Below are 23,135 nucleotides of genomic sequence, written 5' to 3' on the forward strand. Positions count from 1 at the left end.
GCATTCCAAGTAATAACCCTGTGCAGTGTTTGGAGCATAGGAGCTTATCAGTGAGTATTTCTCCCCACCAATAGCAATGACTAGGATCAGGTATCTACCCTCTGGATCTGGGTGACATATTATTTCTTCATAGATCAAATCTTTATGCAGTAATATTCCTACCCCTAAGTATTTATGAGATATAGGTCTAGCAGCCCAATATTGCTTAGGGTAGTTAGGATGCTTAAGTAAATGTTCATAACTCTTCTTCAGGTGGGTTTCCTGAACAAGGGCTATGAAAACATGATGCTGAGTCAGCTCATCGAAAAGAGATTGCCGTTTTAAAGGCGTGTTCAGTCCCTTAACATTAAGGGACATAATGTTTAAGGTCGTCATAATAATTTGATATGTGGCAATATTGACAAGACCGGTAATCTCGGCTGCTCTATAGTGCGTATATGCCTATTTAGTAGTAATTCCAAACCTTTCCCCATACCAAGTAGCAAGTAAAATAGTCTAACCTCTATCTCCCCCCCCCCCCCCCCCCCCCCCCCCCCAGCTTTCCCATCTCCCCCACAGCATGCTCCTTTTCCCAGGGCCATACTGTCTGAACAGGGGAGGAATCAATCATCCCAGCAGTAGCCTTCCCCATTCGATTGTTTATAATCTGAAATCTTAATGAACTCTAACATACAAAACACTCCATATTTACAAATGAAACCTGCCTAAAGCCTTATAACATTAGAACTCTGACCTCTGTAGACAGGGTTAGTAAATACAGAGTAATGATTGTTATGCATCCCTGTCTTGGTACAATTTTTAACTGTATACTTATGATCATTTGCAGCTCCGTCTTTGTGTGTCTTAAACAGTTCACTTACTGCTGCACAAGAACCTTTTACTCAAATAACCATGTTATGCTTGTTCTCATCCCTGAGAGGCAGAATCAGGATGCCGGCGCAGCCGTTTATCCCCTCTATTCACTCTTTGCCATCGTGGGGGCTGCTCTTTTCGATTAGATGGCTTTGGGATTCCTGGCAGCTATGCTATCTCCGGGAAACCCGCCTCCCGCAGTACTTGAGGCCTCCGCAGGTGTTTTCGCACGATGAGCATCTCCCTTCACTGTAAAACTGATCCCGAATGGTAATAGCCATCTGTATCTGATGTTATCCTTGCGTAGGAAATCCGTAATGTGTTTGAAGTCCCTCCGCTTCTTGATTGTTTTTGGCGGAAAGATCGATAAAAATCATGATCTCATGTCTCAGCCACTGCCACATAAGTTGTTGTCTCGCTATCCAGGCTATTTTTTCTTTGGCAAATTCGTGGTAGCAAGCTATAATGTCTTTTGGTAGGTTATTGACCCGAGGTCCGATCACCCTATGGGCTCGAGCTATTTTCACCTCCACGTCCTGTTCTGATGTCGATGTGGCTGCGCCTTCTCTGAGCAGCATGGCGCTGATCTGAGCCACTACTGTCGTGCAATCCGAATATTCGGGCAACTCCAGGATGCCTCGAAAACGGAGATTGTGGTGTCTGGATCTGTTTTCGAGGTCTTCTACCTTTTCTTGAAGGCACTCCATCTCATCTTGCATAGCACTCAGTTTTACCTGATTCGCTTTGATATCTTTGCCGTTTGCTTACGCCCTAGTTTCAACTTCAAATATACGGCGGCCATTTTCGGCTTTGTCTCCCTTAAGCTCCTCTATCAAGGTCATGATGTCGGCGGTATTAGCTGTTATTTCTTTTTTCAGTTTGGCAAACCAGCTTTTCATTTCCACCTTCGTTGGCAGCACATTTTCATCTGAAAGCGAGCCGACTGCATCCTCTATCGATTCCACTAATTCTTCGCGTGCAGTCGCCATGGTAGCTCCTGGGAGTTCACCTTCCAGTGCTAGTTTGTGGTAAGAATACTTCTTTAAATCAAGCGTTTTCCGCCGATTTGACATCTGCTAATGATCAAGCTGCCGTTGGAAGTTATTAGATAAAAAATTGCCCGCTGAAGTGCTCGATGTTAGGAGATTTTGTCGAGGGAGACTCAGGTTTAGGCAGCCATCTGCTGGGATGACGTCACTTCCTCCCCATGATTTTATTTTTTAATGCAATCATTCTGTGTTTTTGCAAGTGTGTTATGCTTGTATTAGCAAGTTATTTTCTCACTAGTTACATGTAAAGGAGTATAGCCAAATCAGCCTGTAGCTCATGCTGGAACACTTGCTGTTGCCTCCTAATGTATACAAAAATTTAAAAAAAAAAAATTTTGTGCTAAACCGGCTCTGTCCCCGGGTGTCTGTGCGTCTTATGGAGCAAATTAGGGGAGTGGATAAGATTTTTTTTTTTTCTCCCTATTTTGTTTTCGGGTCTGGGGAGGGCCATTTCGGTCCACTCCCCAGATCAGAAAACTTTTCTTTCTTTCTGTGGGAACCCCCCCCCCCCCCCCCACTCCCAAGACCTGCCAAAAGTCCCTGGTGGTTCAGCGGGGGTCCGGGAGCAATCTCCTGGACTTGGGCCGTCTGCTGTCAGTAATCAAAATGGTGCCGACGGCCCTTTGCCCTTACTATGTCACAGGGGCTACCGCTGCCATTGGTCGGCCCCAGTGACATAGTAAGGGCAAAGGGCCGTTGGCGCCATTTTGATTACTGGCAGCTGACGGCCCAAGTCCAGAAGATCACTCCTGGACCACCAGGGACTTGTGGCAGGTCTTGGGGGGATCAGGAGGGTGGTGGAGTTTTATTAGACTGTTTTTTTTTTTGTTTTTGTTTTTTTTTTATATTCGCTCCATAAGACGCACAGACATTTTCCTCCCACTTTTGGGGGAAAAAAAGTGCGTTTTATGGAGCGAAAAATATAGTAAATATTTCTTTAGATTACTCTTGAGTCAACCCCTTTCACCCTCGTTTTAGTAGGGTTTCTCTGAACTACTTTCATGTTAGCAATGCTTTTAAGTTGTGGCTTTCAGGATAAAGTATGCTAGGCGCCATATCTTTAGTGACACAAAGGCTTAATTACCCCCTTAGGCACCTAAATATATTGGCTTTCTCTGCCGGTTTTAATGTGGCAACCTTCAGGAGGTCTTCTGATATGTTTGGTAGGTCCCATTCTTGTTTGACAGTTTCTTGTTCTTGTCCTATTCCAGATACTTAATTTTAATTTTTGCTTTGCATTGAAACACTGCTTTAAAACATTTGACACATTTTTTGTCAGTTATTTTTTGTACCCTTCTTCATTCGTACATTATTAAGCATTTGTCATCTAGAAATGCACATTTTTTCCTTAACTGCCTCTGCAATATTGGTCGTAAAATATATTGAAAAAAAAGCAACTCTAGTACATAGCATTAAATTATCCTACAGGTCATTTTACCTTCACCAGCATCAAATCCAGTGACTACCACTTTCTGTTGCTTAATCAGGTCATTGTTCAATTAAAAACGTTCTGCAATAGTCCTAAACTAGATAGTTTACTAGTCTTCTGTGCGGAACAGTATTAAAAGCCTTACTGAAGTCCAGAGAGGCAGCACCCACTGCTCCACTAATTTGGGTTGGACCGTGTCCAAGAAAGGCAGTATAGAAATATAACATCAAATATCTCAAATTTGTCTTATGACCCTATATTTGATTCTCAGGCCAGGCTTTTCTTCAAGGCATAATGTAGGACACTTCTCAACCCAGACCTCTGGGATTGCCTGGCCAGTCTGGTTTTCAGCATGCTCCTAAAGAATATGAGACTTTCCTAGCATGTAGACAGATGGACTCGGGACCAATGGGTTTATGTCCCCTGCCAGCAGAAGAAGGCGAAGCAAGCTGACATAACGGTATAGATACAGGGCTGGAGGAACCACTAGGCGAGCTAGGCCTGTGCCTAGGGTGCTGTGATTTAGGGGGTGCCGCGGCATTAGGCAAAACTTTGAAAGGACAAAAAGTGCCCTTTCAAAATTCTGCCAGCCCTGCCTCACCATGCCATCCTCCCGACGTCCCCCTTGTGGTCCAGTGGAGGGCCTGGGAGCAATATGCTGCTCCCGGGGCCTCGGCTTCCACTAACCAAAATGGCGTCGGTGGCCTTTAGCCCCTACCATGTGACAGGGGTCAACCAATGGCACCGGTAGCCCCTGTCACATAGTAGGGGCTAAAGGCCACCGGCACCATTTTGGTTAGTGGCAGCCGAGGCCCCGGGAGCGGCAGATCGCTCCCGGGCCCCCACCTGGACCACCAGGTATTTTGTAAGTTTTCTTTGGAGGGGGGAGGAGGAGTCGGGGCTGCGGCTGGGGGTGGCGCAAGGCTGAAGGTGCCTAGGGCGCCCAATCCCCTTGTACCAACCCTGCATATATAGCCCTGCAGTGACCCCAGCCTGCCAGTATTCTGGGGGGATTGCTTTGAGGTTTTTGGAAGGAGAATTTGAAATCTAAATGGATAAGAAAACCATGCTGAGAGATCACGTGATGTGGTGAGCCGGACGGAGGGTTCTCTTCGGGCTCCTGGTGTCCACCCTAGTAATCTGCATCCATCTGCCTCACACTCGCGAAAACCCGACTTGTAACGCCCTGCCTGGGAAGTGTATATGTCCATCGTGCGATATATGAACAAATCGCCGCTGGGAATGGCCGCAAAAACCGCAAAAAAGGACAAGGAGAAGCCAAAGGGTGGAGAGTCCAAAATGGCGGCCGGGAGCGATTCCGTGGGGGAAGGAGCAGCAGCAAATATCACACTAGCTGACATTAAAGACACGGTACGAGCGGCTTTGGATGAGAAATTCGGCGAAAAGCTAGCAGGGATAGAGGAGAGGCTTACCGCGGTCTGCTCGGCGATCACGGATCTTACGCCACGCATTGAACAGGCCGAAACTAGGATCTCCACGCTGGAGGACGAGGGACGCACTATACCCACCTCCATAACAGAGCACAGCACCCAGATACAAGCCCTAGAACAAAAGTTGGACGATTTGGAAAACCGTGCTCGCCGAAGCAATCTGCGTTTCTTGGGCTTCCCCGAAAGTGTGGCTGAGGGTGAGCTCTGTGCATTACTGGAAAAATGGCTGCCGGCAGAACTGGGCCTCTCTACCCTGCAAGGCTGCCTCGTGGTCGAGCGGGCGCACAGGCTCGGTGCACGGAAGGAGGGGGCGACAAGACCATGTATCGTGATAGCGAAACTTATGAATTTTCGCCACAAGCAGGACATCTGGCAAGCATATCGGCAGAAGAAAGAGATGAATTACAACGGCTCCAAGATCCGAGTTTTTCAGGATTTCTCATTGCGGGTTTCTGAGCTCAGGAAATCCTTCGCTCCTATTTGTACAGAACTTTACAACCGTCAAATCCGCTTCTCTCTGCTGTATCCAGCGAAATTGAAAGTGTGGAATGCGGATAAACAACTGACTTTTGACTCTCGTGAAGCGGCTCAGGCATATCTGAAACAGCTGGGCTGAGAGGGCGCCCGTGGGCCCGACTCTATTTTCCTATTTTGGGACCCTTATTGCCGGCACTAGGGCCGCTGGCAGACCATCGGAGATGCGGAACCAGGTATATAGCTCTCCATTTTCTTATCTGCCATATAAAAATTTTCAAGTTGCTGCTCTTGCGACGTCGGAGTTGGCGGTGCGGCCCGCTCGCCCCACGGCCTGTACCGGCCTGGCTCTCCTGACGGCTGTTTGTACTGGGGCTCCAGACTCTGTTTTTTTTTTGTATGGTACTCTAGTTTTCTGGCAGATATGCCTTGTTGTTTTCTGTTCTCTGTTTGGCTTTTTATCCACTGGAGTCGTCGGGAAGAAGTCAGGCTGGGCTTCCTAAGTATACTCTTTTACATCCTGGCACGGACATTGGATTTCGCCGGAGACCCCACCTTACCGCGACGACGGTAGAAGAAGATCGTCCTTTAACGACCTGCTTTGCTGACTTTAAGGACTGAGGGCTTGACTGTCTGTATGGTTGGTTCAGCTATCCCCTTGAACCCCAATATATGCGGCTTCAGCCCCCAGCTGGTTACCTTGCCTACGGGGGATACCAGGACTCGGAATCCGTGCAGCATCGAGGGAGTCTGTATTGTTGTGGGATATACCAGGGGTATGCTATTATCCTTTAAATGAAGTGATTGCTGAGCCCAGTTTAATTTTTGTTCTTAAATTTTTTCTGACAGGGGTGGGCACCAGGGCACATGCCAACACGTGATCCCCATGCCACAGCAGTGGTGGCTCTACTTAGTTTTTGGGAAAGGGCAAGGGGGTGGGGTGGGGGGAGGGGGGGCGACTAGGGGGGGTAGCTACCGAGGTTGGGAACCGGACTGGTCTGGGCACCATGATTCCTTTGATTATGGGACTAGGGCCAACAAGGGGATCAGGCTGGGGATCCCTTTGTATTTTTATGTGCTACAGCATCAAGGGCCTGTCTCCCAGGCTTATCGGGCATTGTATGACAATGGATAAAGTACTATCGTGGAATGTTAATGGTTTAGGCACTCCCATTAAAAGAAAAAAAATTCTTAATCACCTGAAGCATTTAAGGGCAGACATTGCTTGTATACAGGAAACACACCTCTCGCCTGTGGAAAGTGCCAAACTTCGTAGGGAATGGGTGGGGACCTGTGTTGCTTCGGCTGCCTCTGGCCGGAAAGGGGGTGTGGCGATCTTAATACGAAAGAATCTTAATTTTACTGTCACTGGACAGGTTATAGACCCGGAGGGACGGTATGTTGTGGTCCTGGGCACGTGGGAGGGAACTCAGGTCACCATTTGCACTGTCTACGCCCCCAATGAGTACAGACATAGCTTCTTTGACCACTTGGGGAACCTTCTCCTATCGCGCACACAGGGAATGCTTCTCTTGATGGGAGACTTTAATTGTGTGCATGATGCTAGCATTGATAGGAGTCCTCTGATGCTATCGACCCCGAGCAAGAAGCTGAAAGGAATAGCTTATCTTTGCTCACAATTAGGCCTTTTGGATATATGGAGAGTGTTGCATCCCCGCAGAGAAAGACTACACGCATATTTCCCGGGCACACTCTTCTTCTGGTCCCGTATTGATTATATTCTCATCCCCCATGCTTATTTTGCAAAGGTCACGTCCGCTCTCCATCGAAGCGCAGGCCATTTTGATCACTCACCAGTAGCCCTTCACATTTCTTTGGCGTCCTCTGGGGATAGTCCGAGGCGGTGGCGCTTCCCTGCTCACTTGAAACAAGATCCTCAATTTCATAAATTCTTACAAGATAAATGGGATGACTATTTACAACACAACCAACAACATACAAACACCCCGCAGGTCTTTTGGGAGGCAGCAAAGACTGTACTCCGTGGTGAAATCATATCATACACTCATTTCTTGCGTAGGAAGGTTGACTCGGCTATATTGGCCTTGGAACAACAGCTGCAAAGCCACAAACGGGTACTGCTTTCTCATCCACATCATCCTAAGACGGAATATTACAACACTCTTTCCCAACTCAACACCTTACTGCATACGCGGGCGCAAAGACAACTAAACAAAGGTGAACAGACACTGTTCCAATTTGGAAATAAGGCTGGACGACTTCTGGCCAATGTGGCAAAAGCTGCACGGTCTACCACTTTCATATCCCATATGCAAGCCAGTTAGGGCAAGATTGTTACACGGCAACCCGATATATGTGAGGTGTTTAGGGAGTTTTATTCACAATTATATACGGCAGAACCGAATGAGAATCGCGCTGCGGAAGTAGAATTTTTTCAAGACGTAGAGCTTCCCCGGCTCTCGCAGACACAAGTGGAATTCCTGAATCGCCCCATAGCAACATTAGAAGTTTCGCATGCTATAGCGGCTGTCCAATCTGGGAAGTCCCGGACCTGATGGTCTTTCATATGATTTTTTACAAATCTTGATGACCTCGGTTAGTAAATCATCTTGTTGCTTTCTATCAAGACGGGGCTAAATACAAATACTTTCCCCATGACTTTAATCTTGCACACATTACGGTTTTACCGAAACCCGGTGTAAAGATTCCCCTGCTACCTGGGTCGTACCGCCCAATATCTTTGCTAAATTGCGATCTAAACTTTTAGCCAAAATCTTGGCGGATCGCCTCAACATGCTTCTTCCTCGATTGATTTCTCCCCCATCAAGTGGGTTTTGTGAAAGGCCGTAAGGGGAATGCCAATATCCTCAAATTGATTACAGCTATGAAAATTTGCCGTACTAACCATACTCCGGCCTTAGCTGTGGGATTTGATTCGGAGAAAGCATTCGATCGGGTTTCATGGAATTATATGTTTTTCCTGTTAAACAAATTGGGGATGGAAGGACCTTTTCTCAATTATATTTCTTTACTCTACCGCTCCCCAATATCTAGAATTATTGCTAATGGTTATGTTTCGGGGGAATGTACCTATTTGTCGGGGTGTCCACCAGGGGTGCCCCCTATCGCCCCTCCTGTATATTTTGGTTATTGATCCGTTGCTGCGGAAAATAGCTGCACATCCTAAGATAACAGGGTTTGGGAGTCCGGCACAACCATTCACTGTTGCCGCCTTCGCGGATGATGTTCTAATATTTGTGCTGAATCCTGAAATTTCTTTACCAGAGGTTTTAAGGCTTCAACAAAATTTCGGCACTTTCGCTGGTTTAAAAATTAACCAAGACAAATCTGAGGCTGTTGACGTCACGGGGGTAGTGCGGGCTCAGTGGACAGGTGCGTTCCCATTAAGATGGGTTGACTCGGAGTTAAAATACTTAGGTATCCGAATCCCCATAGATATCGACGAGCTATATGCGGCCAATGTTAAACCATTATTGCAACATACATCTCGCACCTTAGATGCTTGGCGAAATCTACCGCTCTCCTTACGAGGCCGTATACAGCTCTTTAAGATGATTGTACTCCCTAAGTGGTTATACATACTCCAAATGGTTCCCTTGTGGTTGACGCCACAAGATATGCGATGCTTTAACAAATCCCTTCGTCTTTTCTTGTGGAGACAGAAAAAGCCAAGGATATCTATGGCGGTTTTGTGTAGGCCGGTTGGAGAAGGGGGGTTGGGCTGCCCGAGTCTTCTTTGGTATAATATGGTGTGTAACCTACGCTTGGTCCGAGACTGGCTACTGGCTACGCAAACCCTTGTTCCTTATCGAACTTTAACAGACTGGTATCAGGTTGCGGGATTAAACCCCATGTTACAGCTGGCTACCAACCGAGTCCCACATCATTTACAATCCCATATTTTAATATCTTCTTGTCGGCAGACTTGGTGGCACCTTTTAAAACTTTATAACATAAGGTCCCGATTAACCCCGTTTCTTACCTTAGTACATAATCCCGAGTTTCCACCAGGGAACCATAACTCTACTTTTCACAAATGGTACAATCAGGGCTTGAGATATATCTATCAGTTATTTGATAGTGCCTCTGCACAACCACAGACGTTCCTGGCTTTACAAAACAGTTATATGTTGCCATCGCACGACTCCTATGCCTTTCTTCAAATCCAGCATTTTCTAGCTAGTCAACGTTCTCTGCTTACTCCTACCTCTCCTTTTAACAAACTTAAGGACTTATTTCCTGAGTATCCGACACAGAAAATGAATATTACGTGGTATTATACGGGCTCTGTCCCAACGGGGCCCACCTGATCCTATCCAAAAACTATATAAGCAGTGGGCGGCTTGGGCTGGAATTTAAACTGTCTTATGAGGAGTTCACACGGTTGTTTGGGGTTACCAAATATATAACAGACAATGTCTTATTACAGGAAACGTTTTACAAATTTCTATGGAGATTCTTCATTACACCTGCTAAAGCGTACCAGATCCGCATAGGGGCCACAGATCGTTGCCCTAAATGTAAGACGCAGTTGGGAACCTATGTCCATTGCTTTTGGGACTGTTCAGGTATCACTCATTTTTGGGAAGGTGTGACTCGGCTATGCTCCCAAATTTTGGGTCACCCTTTACCGGTGGACCCCAATTTATGGTTTTTTGGTTCCACGGCCACACTTTCCTGGGATCCCCTGCCACATACTGTACTCTTTTTACACAGAGCGGGTTTAATAGGCAAGAAATTACTGCTACTGCATTGGCTGACGGAGCATCTACCTACGGTGGATGATTGGTTCACTAGAATGATATGGCTGTGTAGCCATGAATATGCCATAGCTACTAATACCTCCTTTAAGAAACTTCGCATGAATCAACAAATTTGGGAAGCCTTTTTTGTTTATTTGAAGCCCACCACTGGGGCAGGCACTATTGTTCACTAGTGGGTTATGCGCCTTACACTGCTGCACTGTCTACCCTTTTTCTTTACTGTAGCAACCTGCGCTCCTAAGCCAACATATTGGCCGAGGGTCCTAGATGGTCTTCCAGGGAATTGCCTAATTGTGCCTTAAATTAATTGTGCCTTAAATTGTGCCTTATTTGTACATGTCCCGTTCATTTATCATTTACATTTTATATGTGGTCCTGTATGCTCTGACATGGACTATGAATGTACACCACGATGGGCCTGCTTGAAGGTATTGCCGGTCCCTATATCTCGGTAGGGGCGAGGGGGAGGGGGGAGGAAGGGGGGGGATAGAGGGGGGGGGGGGTGGTAAGAGGGGGGTAATGACACCAAGACGAATGTTTAACCCATATTATTTCTATGTATTTGTTCAATCTGTTGAAGGGATAATGCCCGCCCCTTAAGTGGATCCATGCTTTTTCTAAACTAGTAATACATTCCGGTATTCAGTTCACGGTTATTTCACCGATTGTTCCTTACTTATTATTCATCTACCTGTACATGCAATTGTTGGTGTTTTCAAATCAATAAAAAGATTTTTCAAAAAAAAAGAAAACCATGCTCTCCTGCAGTGATACCTAAAGGTCCCTCCCCCAGTTAAGAATTCCTGAGGTGGTTTCTGGGTAAGGCTGAGCTCCGATAAGTTTAAAAAAAATGTGTGTTTATTTCTCACAGGACAAGCAGGATGGTAGTTTCTCATATATGGGTGACATCACAGGATGGAGCCCAATCAGGGAACACTTTTGTCAAAGTTTCTAGAACTTTGACTTGCACCTACTGGGGCATGCCCAGCATGGCACTAAACCTGCAGCCAGCAGGGGTCCCCCTTCAGTCTTCTTTTTTCTGTGCAGCAGTAGCCACGCGGTTAAGGAGCTCCACAGAGATTCCTGACGGGAATTTTCCTCATGGAATTATTACAACTTTTCTTACCCCACAGGGGGTCCCTCCTTCAATTTTTTCAAAGCCGCGGTACTCCGGTAAGTGTTCTGCCCGTTTTCGGTCGATTCCCGTTGAGTTTGGCCCTTGCGGCCTACAGGCTGTCAACCGTACCACGGGCTCAAATTTTTCATGGCCATGGCTGTCGGGGGTTCCGTCGGTGCCCGGACTACAATCGCAACATGTCCATGACAGACCCTCATAAGGTCTGTGTAATGTGTCTTAGATGTGAGCACGATGTCCTGACCTGCCCTAAATGTGCCTTAATGACACCAAAGGTCGCAAGGCCAGAATGGAGAAGATGGAACTTCTCTTCCATGCTCAAACCCCGACGCTGTCTATTGCATAGACATAGTCACAACCGGCACCGTCAACCGCGCCAGTATCGACCACCGACCGGTGGATGTCCGGCATCGATGACTCTCTTCCGGCCTTCAACCATCTTTACGATCCCCTCGGTCCTGAGGGGGAGTAGAGGAAACATCGCCACAGAAATCGGAAGAAGTGTCAGACCATCGAGGTAGTGAATTATCGACCTCGCCATCGTCCCAAGTCACCGTCGAAGAAAACCACTTCCAGAAAAGGCACTGACTTTTCGGCGACCGGGTCACCGAGGCAACCCTCACCTGAAAAGAGATTGGGAGCCGCGACTCCACCTTTAACGGTGGTCCCTCCGGCTATGCCTCTGCCTCCTTCTGTTCCGGAGCCGGGGCTGCTTGCTCCAGGTCTCTGAGAAGAACTTGACCGGCTAGTTCAAGAGGCTATCGATGCATCGACTCCAAGTTCCTCCGGCACAGACACCGGTGCCGATCGTGGAACTGACCACCGAACTGGTTTTGGCAGCGCTGGCACCGCTGCTCTCAAAGATGGAAGCGCTTATTGCCACTATTCCACCGATGGATCCCGGTTCACCGATGGCTCCAGTGCCCTTTCCGCTTACTTTGTCATTGGGAGGAGAAACACCGTTCCACATCCCTCCATTGGGAGTCCTATCGATGCCGATGCATCCATCGGCGCCACCGATCCATCCATCGATGCCCTCGATACCTGTACCGGTGCCTTCATCGGTGCCCCCAATTATTCCTTCGGAGCCTAAACCCGGACTTTCAGGGATTCCACCGTCCCGTCCCCCTCTGGCTCCTAGAGGGGCAGGTGCTGATCCCTACAATACCTGGACTGATGATTCTTCACCAGACACCGATGCCCTGCTTTTACCACCTTTTCCTACTGAAAGCAGAAAGCGTTCTCCTCCAGAGGACCTTTCCTTCATAAATTTTGTGAAGGAGATGTCTGAATTGGTTCCCTTCCAATTACAGACCGAACAAGATGACTGGCATCAAATGATGGAGCTGTTGCAATTCCTGGATGCTCCCAAGGAAATAACCTCCATCCTTATTCACCAAGTTCTTCTGGATCTCCTCAAAAAGAACTGGGAACACCCTGGCTCTGTTGCTCGAGTCAAAAGAAAGACTGACACCACTTATTTGGTACAGTCAGCCCCAGGTTTTCAAAAACCTCAATTGGATCACAAATCTGTGGTTGTAGAATCTGCCCAAAAGAGGGCAAAGAGATCAAAATCCCACACTTCCTTTCCCCCAGGCAAGGAGCAAAAATGTCTAGATGCCATTGGTCGCTAGGTCTTCCAGGGCTCATTGCTCATCTCCCGTATTGCCTCTTATCAGCTCTATATGACCCAATACAACAGGGTCTTATTTAAGCAGATACAAGACTTGACAGACCCCCTGCCTCAGCAATTTCAAGATCAGCTCCAAACCCTAGTAAACAAGGGTTTTGAGGCAGGCAAGCATGAGATAAGATCATCTTACGATATCGTTAGCAGCTGCAGATACCCTGGGTAGCAGTGTCATCTCGGCAAGAAGATGGGCCTGGTTCAAGTCTTCGGACCTTTGCCCTGAAGTGCAAGACAGATTATCCGACCTGCCCTGAGACAATCTGTTCGGCGAACAGGTTCAACGAACGGTGGTGGAACTCAAGGACCATCATGAGACCCTGAGACATCTCTCTGATGCCTTTTGAGTACTCCTCAAAACAGCCTTTCCGGAAAGACACTAAAAAGTCCTTCTTCCGTCCGAAGAAATCCTACCCGCCACCGGCTAGAACTCGCTCTGAGACCATTTCAAAAAACCCAGTCTCATCAGATACGAAAACCAAAGCCGCAAGCAGCTCCTCAGCCGGGCCCTGCTTCCGGTTTTTGACTCCTGCATAGAGAGCAGCAGCCAGCTTCCACTGCCTCACATACCAGTGGGAGGTCGATTGTGCCATTTCAACAACAGGTGGCACCTCAGACCAGTGGGTCCTGGCGATAATCGCTCAAGGTTATCATCTCAACTTTCTCTCCATCCCTCTATCATATCCCCCTCAACCATCTCTTCTCCAAGCTGAACAGCCCTAACCTCTTCAGCTTTTCCATCCCCTTTATCATTTTGGCTGCCCTTCCCCTTACCTTCTCCATTCCAATTATATCTTTTTTGAGATGCGGTGACCAGAATTGTGCACAGTATTCAAGGTGCAGTCTCACCACGGAGCGATATGGAGGCATTATGACATTTTCCAGTTTATTAACCATTCCCTTCCTAATAATTCCTAACATTCTGTTTGCTTTTTTGACTGCTGTAGCACACTGAGCAGACTATTTTAACGTATTATCCACTATGATACCTAGATCTTTTTCCAGGGTGGTAGCTGCTAATATGGAACCTAACATCGTGTAACTATAGCAAGGGTTATTTTTCCTTATATGCAACACGTCACACTTGTCCACAATAAATTTCATCTGCCATTTGGATGCCCAATCTTCCAGTCTTGAGGCTCTCCACTGTTTTCCCTTTTCCACTGAGAAAATTGACCATTTAACCCTACTCTCTGTTTCCTGTTTTTTTTAACCAGTTTGTAAGCCACAAAAGGACATCGCCTCCTATCCCATGACTTTTTAGTTTTTCTTAGAAGCCTCTTATGAGGGACTTTGGGTTTTCAGAAGGCATTTGACAAATACACTACATCTACCGGTTCACCTTTATCCACATGTTTATTAACCCCTTCAAAAAAAATGAAGCAGATTTGTTAGGCAAGACTTCCCTTGGGTAAATCCATGTTGACTGTGTTGGTGCATAAGTCTTGGACACCTAATTTTTGATTGCATAATTGGGTGCCTAACTGAGCGCATTAAAAAAATAAAAAAAGGCAGAAAGCAGCTAGACACACCTCTGGCTGCCGCTCAGCACACTGTTGGCCACGATGGCTTCTGAGGCACAGGCACTTAAGTGCTTTATTTTTGCTCTGCCTGTTCTTTTCGAGTATTTCCTTCCTGCAAGACCCACTGCTTTATGCTAGCATTGCTTGGAGGCTGAGTGTCTTGTCTTCCTCTGTTTTTCACTAAGCCTGGTTCTTCCCAGCCGGATGTGGTCTGGTTGAAGACTTCTCAGATGGGGTGCTTGACCTTGGCTCTCCCCTAACTGTTCCTCAACAGGAGAAGGTGGCTCAGTAAGTAGTCCTCAGATGCCTCTTGGTATGGATGCTTCTACCTATTTTCAGCACCGCAGTGCCCCTCTAGTAGCAGTGGATCCCCTCGCTGGAGCTCAAGCTGGCTCGGAGGATGGCACCTGCCTCTCTTGAGGATGGGTAAGCATTTCCCGCCCCGCCCCGCCATGCAGATTGGAACCATATAGAACTATGATGGTTCTTTCATAGAGGTGAACTGCCAGCTCTGTTTTTTTCTCAGACCTTGATGCTTGGAGTTCCTGGGGCAGATTCTGTTTCTGAACAAAGGAGAAATCCTACTTTGGTTTCCCTTTCCCTTGCGTAAAGCCTCTGTCCCGTTCCCCCCCCCCCCCCCCCCCCCCCCTTTGTGATGGAAGCTATTCTAGAATTGATTGAGCTTGACTGCAATGCCCTAGAGGCTATTTCCAAAGGGGTCGGACTTTAGAAGGCCTGTACCCTCTGGATTCAATAGTGAGAGAGCACTTCCATTTTCTGAAGGTAAATGCACTTGTGTGTGCAGTCTCCAAGCTGGCTACTATTCCCGTGAAAGGGGGAAAGGCCTTGATGGATGCTCGTGTTAGCAAGATTGAAACTATCCTTGAATGGGCATTTGAAGCTGTGGCAGTACCTTGCATCACTTAATGTTGTTCCTTGGTGGTTTGCTCTTGTTTGCTTCTCTCCCAGGAGGTTGCATTCTCTGCTGTAAATCCTAGCTCTTTTAATGGTACTGGCTGATGCAGGATGTGCCTTGGTCCACACCTTGTTCAGAGGGGGGACTTAGACTGTGGCAGCCAGGTACCAGTTTTGGTTGTGAAATTGGTCAGCCGATGCGACCTCCAAGGCCAATCTCACCAAACTGCCTTTTCACGGTGGATCCTGAAGATGATACAAGAAGGATATTTGTTGGAATTTTGCAATATTCCTTGGGACGTGTTTATGGTGTCCCCTTGCTGCTCCCCGCAGAAGAAACAGGCAGTGGAGTTCATGCTTCAAAGGCTCCTCAGGCTGAGGGCTGTAGTTCTGGTGCCCACGTCTCAAAGTATGGGGTGCTATTCTATTTATCTTGTTGTGCCCAAGAAAGAGGGCTTATTTCATCCCATCTTGGATCTCAAGAGGGTCAGCTGTCATTTGAAGGTGACTCATTTTCCATGGAAACCTTACACTCTGAATAATGGCAGTGCCGTCAGGAATTCCTTATCTCCCTGGATCTGTCAGGCTTACCTTCATATTCCCAGTCAATTGGAGCACCAACGCTTTCTATGCTTTGTGGTGTTGGGGCGCCGTTATCAGTTTTGGGCTCTGCCTTTTGGTCTATCTGCTGCTCCCAGTACACTTCCCAAGGTTATGGTGATGATAGCGGTGGCCTTGCAAAGAGAAGGGATCCTGGTACATCCGTATTTGGACGGCTGGCTGATTCGAGCCAAGGTTCAGGAAGAGCGCCATTGGTGACACACAATGTGATCTCGTTATTGCGGGAGCTCAGATGGGTGGCAAACCTGACCAAGAGCAATCTTCAGCCATCCCAGTCGTTAGTGTCCAATTCAACACTGGGCAGAACAGTTTTCCTATCGGAAGATCAGATTCTGAAATTGATGTCTCAAGTGCGATAATTGGTGAACATGCGTCCAACAGTGTGGTCCTACCTACAGGTTACTCGGCTTGGTGGTGGCGACCCTGGACGTGGTGCAGTAGGTGAGGGTGCATATGCGTTTTCTTCAGCGTGCTCTGATGTCTCGTTGGAACCCACAGCCTCAGGACTATGCAGTTTGGCTCCTGCCTCCAAGGGTGGTTGCAGGAAGATCATCTGAGGAAGGAAGTTCCTGGGTCCTCTCCGACCTGGTCGGTGTGACAAATGCGAGTTTCCATGGTTGGGGGGGCTCTGGTGTTGACATCCCAAGGGCGTTGGAGTGCCAAAGAATCCCTCTGGAACATCAGTCACTTGGAAGCCAAGGAGGTATGGCTGACAGGCTTATAGTTCAGCTCAGGCTGCAAGAGCCAGCGGTTCGCATGATGTCAGACAACGCGACAGTGGTGGTCTATATCAATCACCAGAGAAGAACAAAGAGCCAGCAAGTGTCACAAGAAATAGACCAGCTTATGGTATGGGCAGAAGGTCATATACAGATTATCTTGGACTCTCGTATTGCAGGGAAAGACCGTGTAGAAGTGGACTTTCTAAGCAGGTAGAGTCTGGACACAGGAGAGTGGGAATTGTCAGCCAAGGCATTTCAGCTGATTGTGGATCACTGGGGTCTGTATCTAGACCTTCTAGCAACTTCTTGCAATGCAAAGGTTCCTAGATTCTATAGTCGCAGGAGAGATCCATGGTCCCTAGGCATAGATGCTCTCATACAGTTCTGTGGAAAACAGTTATGTGGAAAACAGCTTGCTTTTTATGCCTTTCACCATGATCCTTGCTAGGCAGGATAATTTGCAAAATCAAAGGCCACAGGGGTCTAGTACTCCTGATGGTACTGGACTGGCCCAGGCATCGGGGGTATGCAGTATGGTGTCCCCCTTTCACCATCAGCCGCACATGAATCTGTTACAGCAGGAGACCAGTTCTTCATGAGGATCCGACTCAGTTCTGTCTTACGGTTGGCCCTTAAGAGAACTCGCCTTTTGAAGCGTGGTTATTCCTCTGCAGTGATTGCCATCTTACTCCACGCTCACAAGTTCTCCACTTCCTTAGCTTATGTGCGGGTTTAGAGAGTTCTTGAGACATGGTGTGAGGAGCGTGGTGTCCTTCATTCTGGACCTTTTGCAGGATAGGTTGAATAAAGGATTGGCCCTTAATTTCTTGAAGGTGCAGGTTGCGGCTCTTACCTATTTCAGGGGTCAGGGCATGGTGGTTCATTGTCATCTCACCCTGATGTGATTTTGGTTGGTTTTTTTTGAAGGGAGTGAAGTTTCTTAGGCATCCCTTGAGGTTACCAGTTCTCTTGTGAAGTCTTAACTTGGTGCTTGATTTTTCGGTGGGCCCTGTGTTCCGACCACTGTGTAGCCTTTCCTTGTGGTTGTTGACCTTGAACAATATGCTCCTGGTGGCTATATGTTCAGCATGTTGAATTTCTGAGCTGCAGGCCTTGTCTTGCTGGGAGCCGTTCCTTCAGGTGACTCCGGAGGAGTTAACAGCTGCATATTTTTCTATCCTTCTTGCCCAAGGTAGTTTTGGACTTTCATTTGAATCGGTCCATCTCCTTACCGTTCCTGGCTAAGATCAAGTATGCAGAGGAGTTTTGCCTCTTGCGCTCCTTGGATGTCAAGAGACATGTGTGGTTTTTGGAGGTTTTTGAACCTTTTTGAAAGATGGATCACCTATTTGTTCTCCATGGCGGGAGAGTAAGCCGGGTGCTCCGGCTTCGTGGGCTACCGTAGCTCACTGGATTACGGAGGTAGTTACGGCCACATATGTGGATGATGAAAAGCTGTTGCCTAATCAGATAATGGTTCATTCCACTAGGGTTCAGGCAGTGTCATGTGTGAAGGTTGGATTCTTGTCTCCCGTCAACATTTGCCGAGCTGCAACCTGGTCTTCCCTACACCCTTTTTCCAGATTTTGCCATGTGGATATGCAGGCCCAGGAGGACACAACTGTTGCACATCCGGTGGTGAGTGGACCGCAGGCAGCCTCCCACCCTGTTGGGGAGTAGCTTTGGTACATCCCACTGGTCCTGAGTCCATCTGTCTACACGCTAGGAAATGGAGAAATTACTTACCTGATAATTTCGTTTTCCTTAGTGTAGACAAATGGATTCAGCTTCCTGCCCTCGGCTACTGCATGAGTGTGTCAGTAGTCATCCTGTGGGGATACGGATCCCAAGGGCTTAAGTGTTTATGCAGTCCCTAGCTTGGGTACCTAGAATTTTACGTGAATTTGGTATTTCTTGTTGTTTGAATACAGTTATGGTTGCCTGTTTTTAATCATGTTTTAATCAAGTTTTTTGCTAGTCTGTCCACAGTTGCTTTTGAAGAGAATACTAGCAGGCTGGGGTCAATGCAAGGCTATATATATTATGACATCTGCTTTCTCTGCCTCCATCTGCTGGCAGGGGAGCATAAACCCACTGGTCCTGAGTCCATCTGTTTACCTTCAGGAAATCTAAACTATCAGGTAAATAATTTCTCCAATATTTGTATACATTGGAGTTAAGGGATGATGTATTTGCATGTATTATTAATTAGAAAACCTGACTGACCAGATGGTCCCTGAGGATTAGGTTGAGAACCACTGCTGTAGAGGCAATGGTCACAGCCCCTGGGATGGAGAAAGTCTTTAGAACTTAAGATATGCCATCGCCATACTGGGTCAGACCAGAGTCTATTGAGCTCCGTATTCTGTCTCCAATTGGGCCGGGTGGCCAGTCCAAATCACAAACTTCATTGCCCCAGGAGATGTGTGACTTGGCATGATACGACAATCCACAAAAAACCACCAACCTTGGTACTCTGCAGAGCTAAGAGTCTTAAAAAACAACCTTAGGCAGCGTGAGAGAAGCTGGCGCAAAGCTCCCTCACCTCAACTTGCCTCAAGCTATAAAACCGCCCTTCACCACTACAGAACCACCACACTCAAAATCAAGCGAGACTTCTACTCCACCAAGATCCATCAATACATGTACAACCCGAAAGCCCTCTTCACCTATGTATCTGACCTCACCAAGCCTTCCCAACCCCCTTTCCCTGACAACGAAGCTGCTGCTAGGAGTGAAGAAATCGCCCAATACTTCCTCACTAAAACCTCTAACATCCTCCTCAGATTCCAACACCCTTCCCCATTAACCCCCCTCCCCCTCCCCCCCGCAGCCTACCACTGCCAACTGTACCCTTCACACTCTTGACCTGACTTCCACCAGAGAAGTGGAATCCATCCTCAGAAAACTTAGACCAGCATCCCATCCCTCAGACACCATACCCACAAAAACTCTTCTCTCCATCCCAAACTCCATTGCCAAACCCATTGTTGACATTATCAATGCCTCCCTCCCCTCAGGCTCCGTCCCAGATGCCCTTAAACAAGCGATAGTAAAACCCCTCCTTAAACCCTCACTAGACCCCAAAGACCCCTTCAATTTCCGCCCGATCTCAAACTTGCCCTTCATTTCCAAGATTATGGAAAAGATTGTAAATATCCAACTTACTGAATACATTGACAATAACAATGTACTGCACCCGGCCCAATTCGGCTTCCGCAAATCCCTTAATACTGAAACACTCCTCTCACTCACAGACCACATACTCAGAGGCATGGATCAGGGCAACTGCTACCTCCTTGCTCTTCTTGACATCTCAGCTGCCTTTGACACCATCAATCACAACTACCTCATCAACCGTTTGACCGAAATTGGTATCTCAGGCCTAGCCCTGCTTTGGTTCAAATCCTACTTATCCAACAGAAAGTTTGCCGTCAAAATAGGAAATGCCAACTCTGCTCTCTACCCCTTATCCCAAGGTGTCCCCCAAGGCTCTTCACTCTCTTCCACTTTATTCAATATTTACCTCACACCCCTCTGTCAGTTTCTTACAGACCTTGGCCTTAAATTCTACCTCTACGCAGACGATGTGCAAATCCTTATCCCCATCCACAACTCGCTTTCTGATGCCCTTGCATTTTGGAACACTACCCTCGCCTCTATAAACGACTTTCTCTCTAACATCCACCTTGCCTTAAACTCCTCCAAAACGGAACTGCTACTTCTCTCTCAACACCAACCCCACAAACCCCTGATTTCCAATGACCCAGCTTTCAACCCAATATCATCCCAACGCTCTGTTAAAGACCTTGGAGTAATTTTAGACCAACAACTCAATCTAAAAAAACAGATCAACTCCATCCTCAAAGAAGGTTTCTTCAAGCTCAATGTTGTAAAGAAACTTAAACCCCTCCTCCACTTTCATGACTTCCGCACTGTCATCCAAGCTACTCTCTCTTCTAAACTAGACTACTGCAATGCCCTTCTCCTCGGCCTACCCGCTTCCACCACGAAACCCCTACAAATGTTCCAAAATGCCATCGCCAGGGTTATTGCTAACTCACGGAAATCAGACCACATCACCCCCATACTCAAAGACCTCCACTGGCTCCCCATAACATCTCGCATCCGCTTTAAAACCTTAACCATAATACACAAATCCATCTACTCCTACAACTCTAACTGGCTAGATGAACCCTTTTGCCCCGTACGCTCTGACCGACCCATGCGTTCTGTCAACAAAGGTACCCTAACAGTACCTCCTATCAAAAAAGCTCACCTCTCCACCACAAGGGATCGCGCTCTCTCCATTGCAGGCCCTAAACAATGGAACTCCCGACCACCCTCAGACTTGAGCCATGCTACTCCAAATTCAGAAAAAAAACTAAAGACATGGCTCTTCCGACAGGCCTTCCCAGAATAAATTGTCTCCATCTACCTACTCCTCTCATCCCCCCCGAACAATCCTATTATAAGTGACTCCCAGATTGTACTCTGTTAATAGCCTCCTGTAAATACTGTATATAGCCCTTTGTATTTAATTCCCCTGTTTTACATCTCAAAGTTAATGTTCCCTTTCCTCCTTCTTACTGCTCTATGTATTTACTCCCTCCTTTCCCCCTCCCTGTTAATTGTATTTTCAATCTCTCAGTTACAGTGTAAACCGGTATGATGTTTGCATACTAATACCGGTATATAAAAGTTTTAAATAAATAAATGATGATTTATACAAAAGTGAAATTTGGTCAGTTGGAAAGCAATCAAGTAAGCTTCTCTTTATTCTTTTCCTTTCACTTCCAAAATAAATAATTTTACATATTTTTTTGTTTGTTTTTAGCTCATGGAGTACAGACAGTGGACAGAGTCTATTACAACAGCTGGAAATACCAGAAGACATTTTGACAGGCAATTTATACCCTGAAGAGTACAAATGCGTATTTGAAGCAATGGAACACAGCATAGAGTTTAACCAGAGTTGGTTCTTTAATGAGGTGTTGGAGAGCACAAGAAGCACATGTTCATTAAACTAATCCTTTTACTCTAATGAAACACATTTCCCTTGATCTGGTGGGGTCATGAAGATGCATAACAGAGAAATGGACTTCAAGGTAGTGAGCCATCAGATAAAACAAACTTGCTTTGTTCTCCTATAGGAAGGATAGGACCGAGCAGTATGCGGGTCTCCTCATGTTGTTTTCTGTTACCAAATGAAAATACCAAAACACGTCTTTTGCCTCCAGAATCAGGTGGCTGTAGAACTGCATAAAATTAAAATGAGGTGTCAATTCAAAAAATTGAGTACATAGGAAGATCTTTCCTTCTCCACCAATGTATGTAGATACATAATTGCATTTTTTATTTTTGTTAATATTTATTAATGCTAGTTATGAACACAGAGCTGTACACAATCTGCTATCCCTGAGAACTTAGTCTAACTTTTAAAATTGCTTTGTTATACAGTTGAATGACAGTAAATGAACTCCAGATTGTACTATACTGCCAGCCCACTTCTAATAAAGGTACAGCATCTACATAGTACACTAAAAGTTCCATCTAAGTTTGGGTAAAAATTAATCATACATGACCATCTTGATGCATGTTCTGCCCTTCATAACACCTCTTGTAGCTTTTAATAGCAAGCACCTGAATTATATTCTTTTTAGCTAGTGGGAAGTAATCCATATCCTTGCCCCCAGAGTATATATTTGCTTTGAGCACAGGCATAAATGATAACCTGCTGAAGGTCAAAGTCATCGTGACTGAATTGGAGCTTATGACCTTCATAATATGCTGTATCAGTTTGTTTACCCTACAAGCAATCACACTGTGTGTGATCGAAATATTTGGAAATCGATAATTTTTTTTAAGAATGTTATATGATGATGATAACTAAGTGTAATCCTATAGGAAACATTCGTTTTCTGTAACCGGTGTCTGTCTATATTAAAAAAAAAACCAACAAAAACACAGTAATTTCCAATATGTATACCTGGTATTTTTTTTCCTTTAAATTTAAATACTTCTAATTCTTAATATCCAGATTGAGTGGGTAGTATTTTATATTTTGAAGTGATCCACAGTAAACAGACCTTACAGCTAGCTATTTGTATTAGTATAAGTCTTTGTTAACTTGGCTCTATTAGCACTAAATTAAAATAGAATTGTAACATGCTGAGCTCACAGGGCAGATATTAAAGCAGAGCAAATGCAGTCTTTCAGCATACCAATAATGAATTTTCATTAGGCATATTTGTATGTTTATGCAGAAAACAGATCTATATGTGGCCCTGAAGACCAGGGTTATGCTTTTTCTATATTATAGTAAGATTGGTATAAAATAGTTAAATTTTGGCAGTAAAATATCTAAAATCACAGGCGAAGGTTCATCTGTTTTCTCTGTAGACAAGTAGGATTTAATTCACCCAAAGATGGTGATATCCAACGGGGACATGTTCTTTGAGCTCAGAAAGAACTAGAAGTCTTGCTAAGCATGCTGCTGCCTCACAGGTAG

The 23,135-nt window shown here is 46.2% G+C and overlaps 1 protein-coding gene across 1 annotated transcript in view; it reads left to right on the top strand.

Moving 5' to 3' along the window:
* Positions 1-22,589, top strand: part of TFB2M (transcription factor B2, mitochondrial) — a 60,987-nt gene extending 38,398 nt beyond the window's left edge. Inside the window, exon 8 of the mRNA XM_029593950.1 lies at positions 21,462-22,589. Within this exon, the coding sequence (XP_029449810.1) occupies positions 21,462-21,654 (193 nt within the window). The 3' untranslated portion in view covers positions 21,655-22,589. The remainder of the gene's footprint in view (positions 1-21,461) is intronic.
* Positions 22,590-23,135: the final 546 nt, after the last annotated feature.

Source organism: Rhinatrema bivittatum, chromosome 3, assembly GCF_901001135.1.
Source record: "Rhinatrema bivittatum chromosome 3, aRhiBiv1.1, whole genome shotgun sequence".
Lineage (NCBI taxonomy): Eukaryota > Metazoa > Chordata > Amphibia > Gymnophiona > Rhinatrematidae > Rhinatrema > Rhinatrema bivittatum.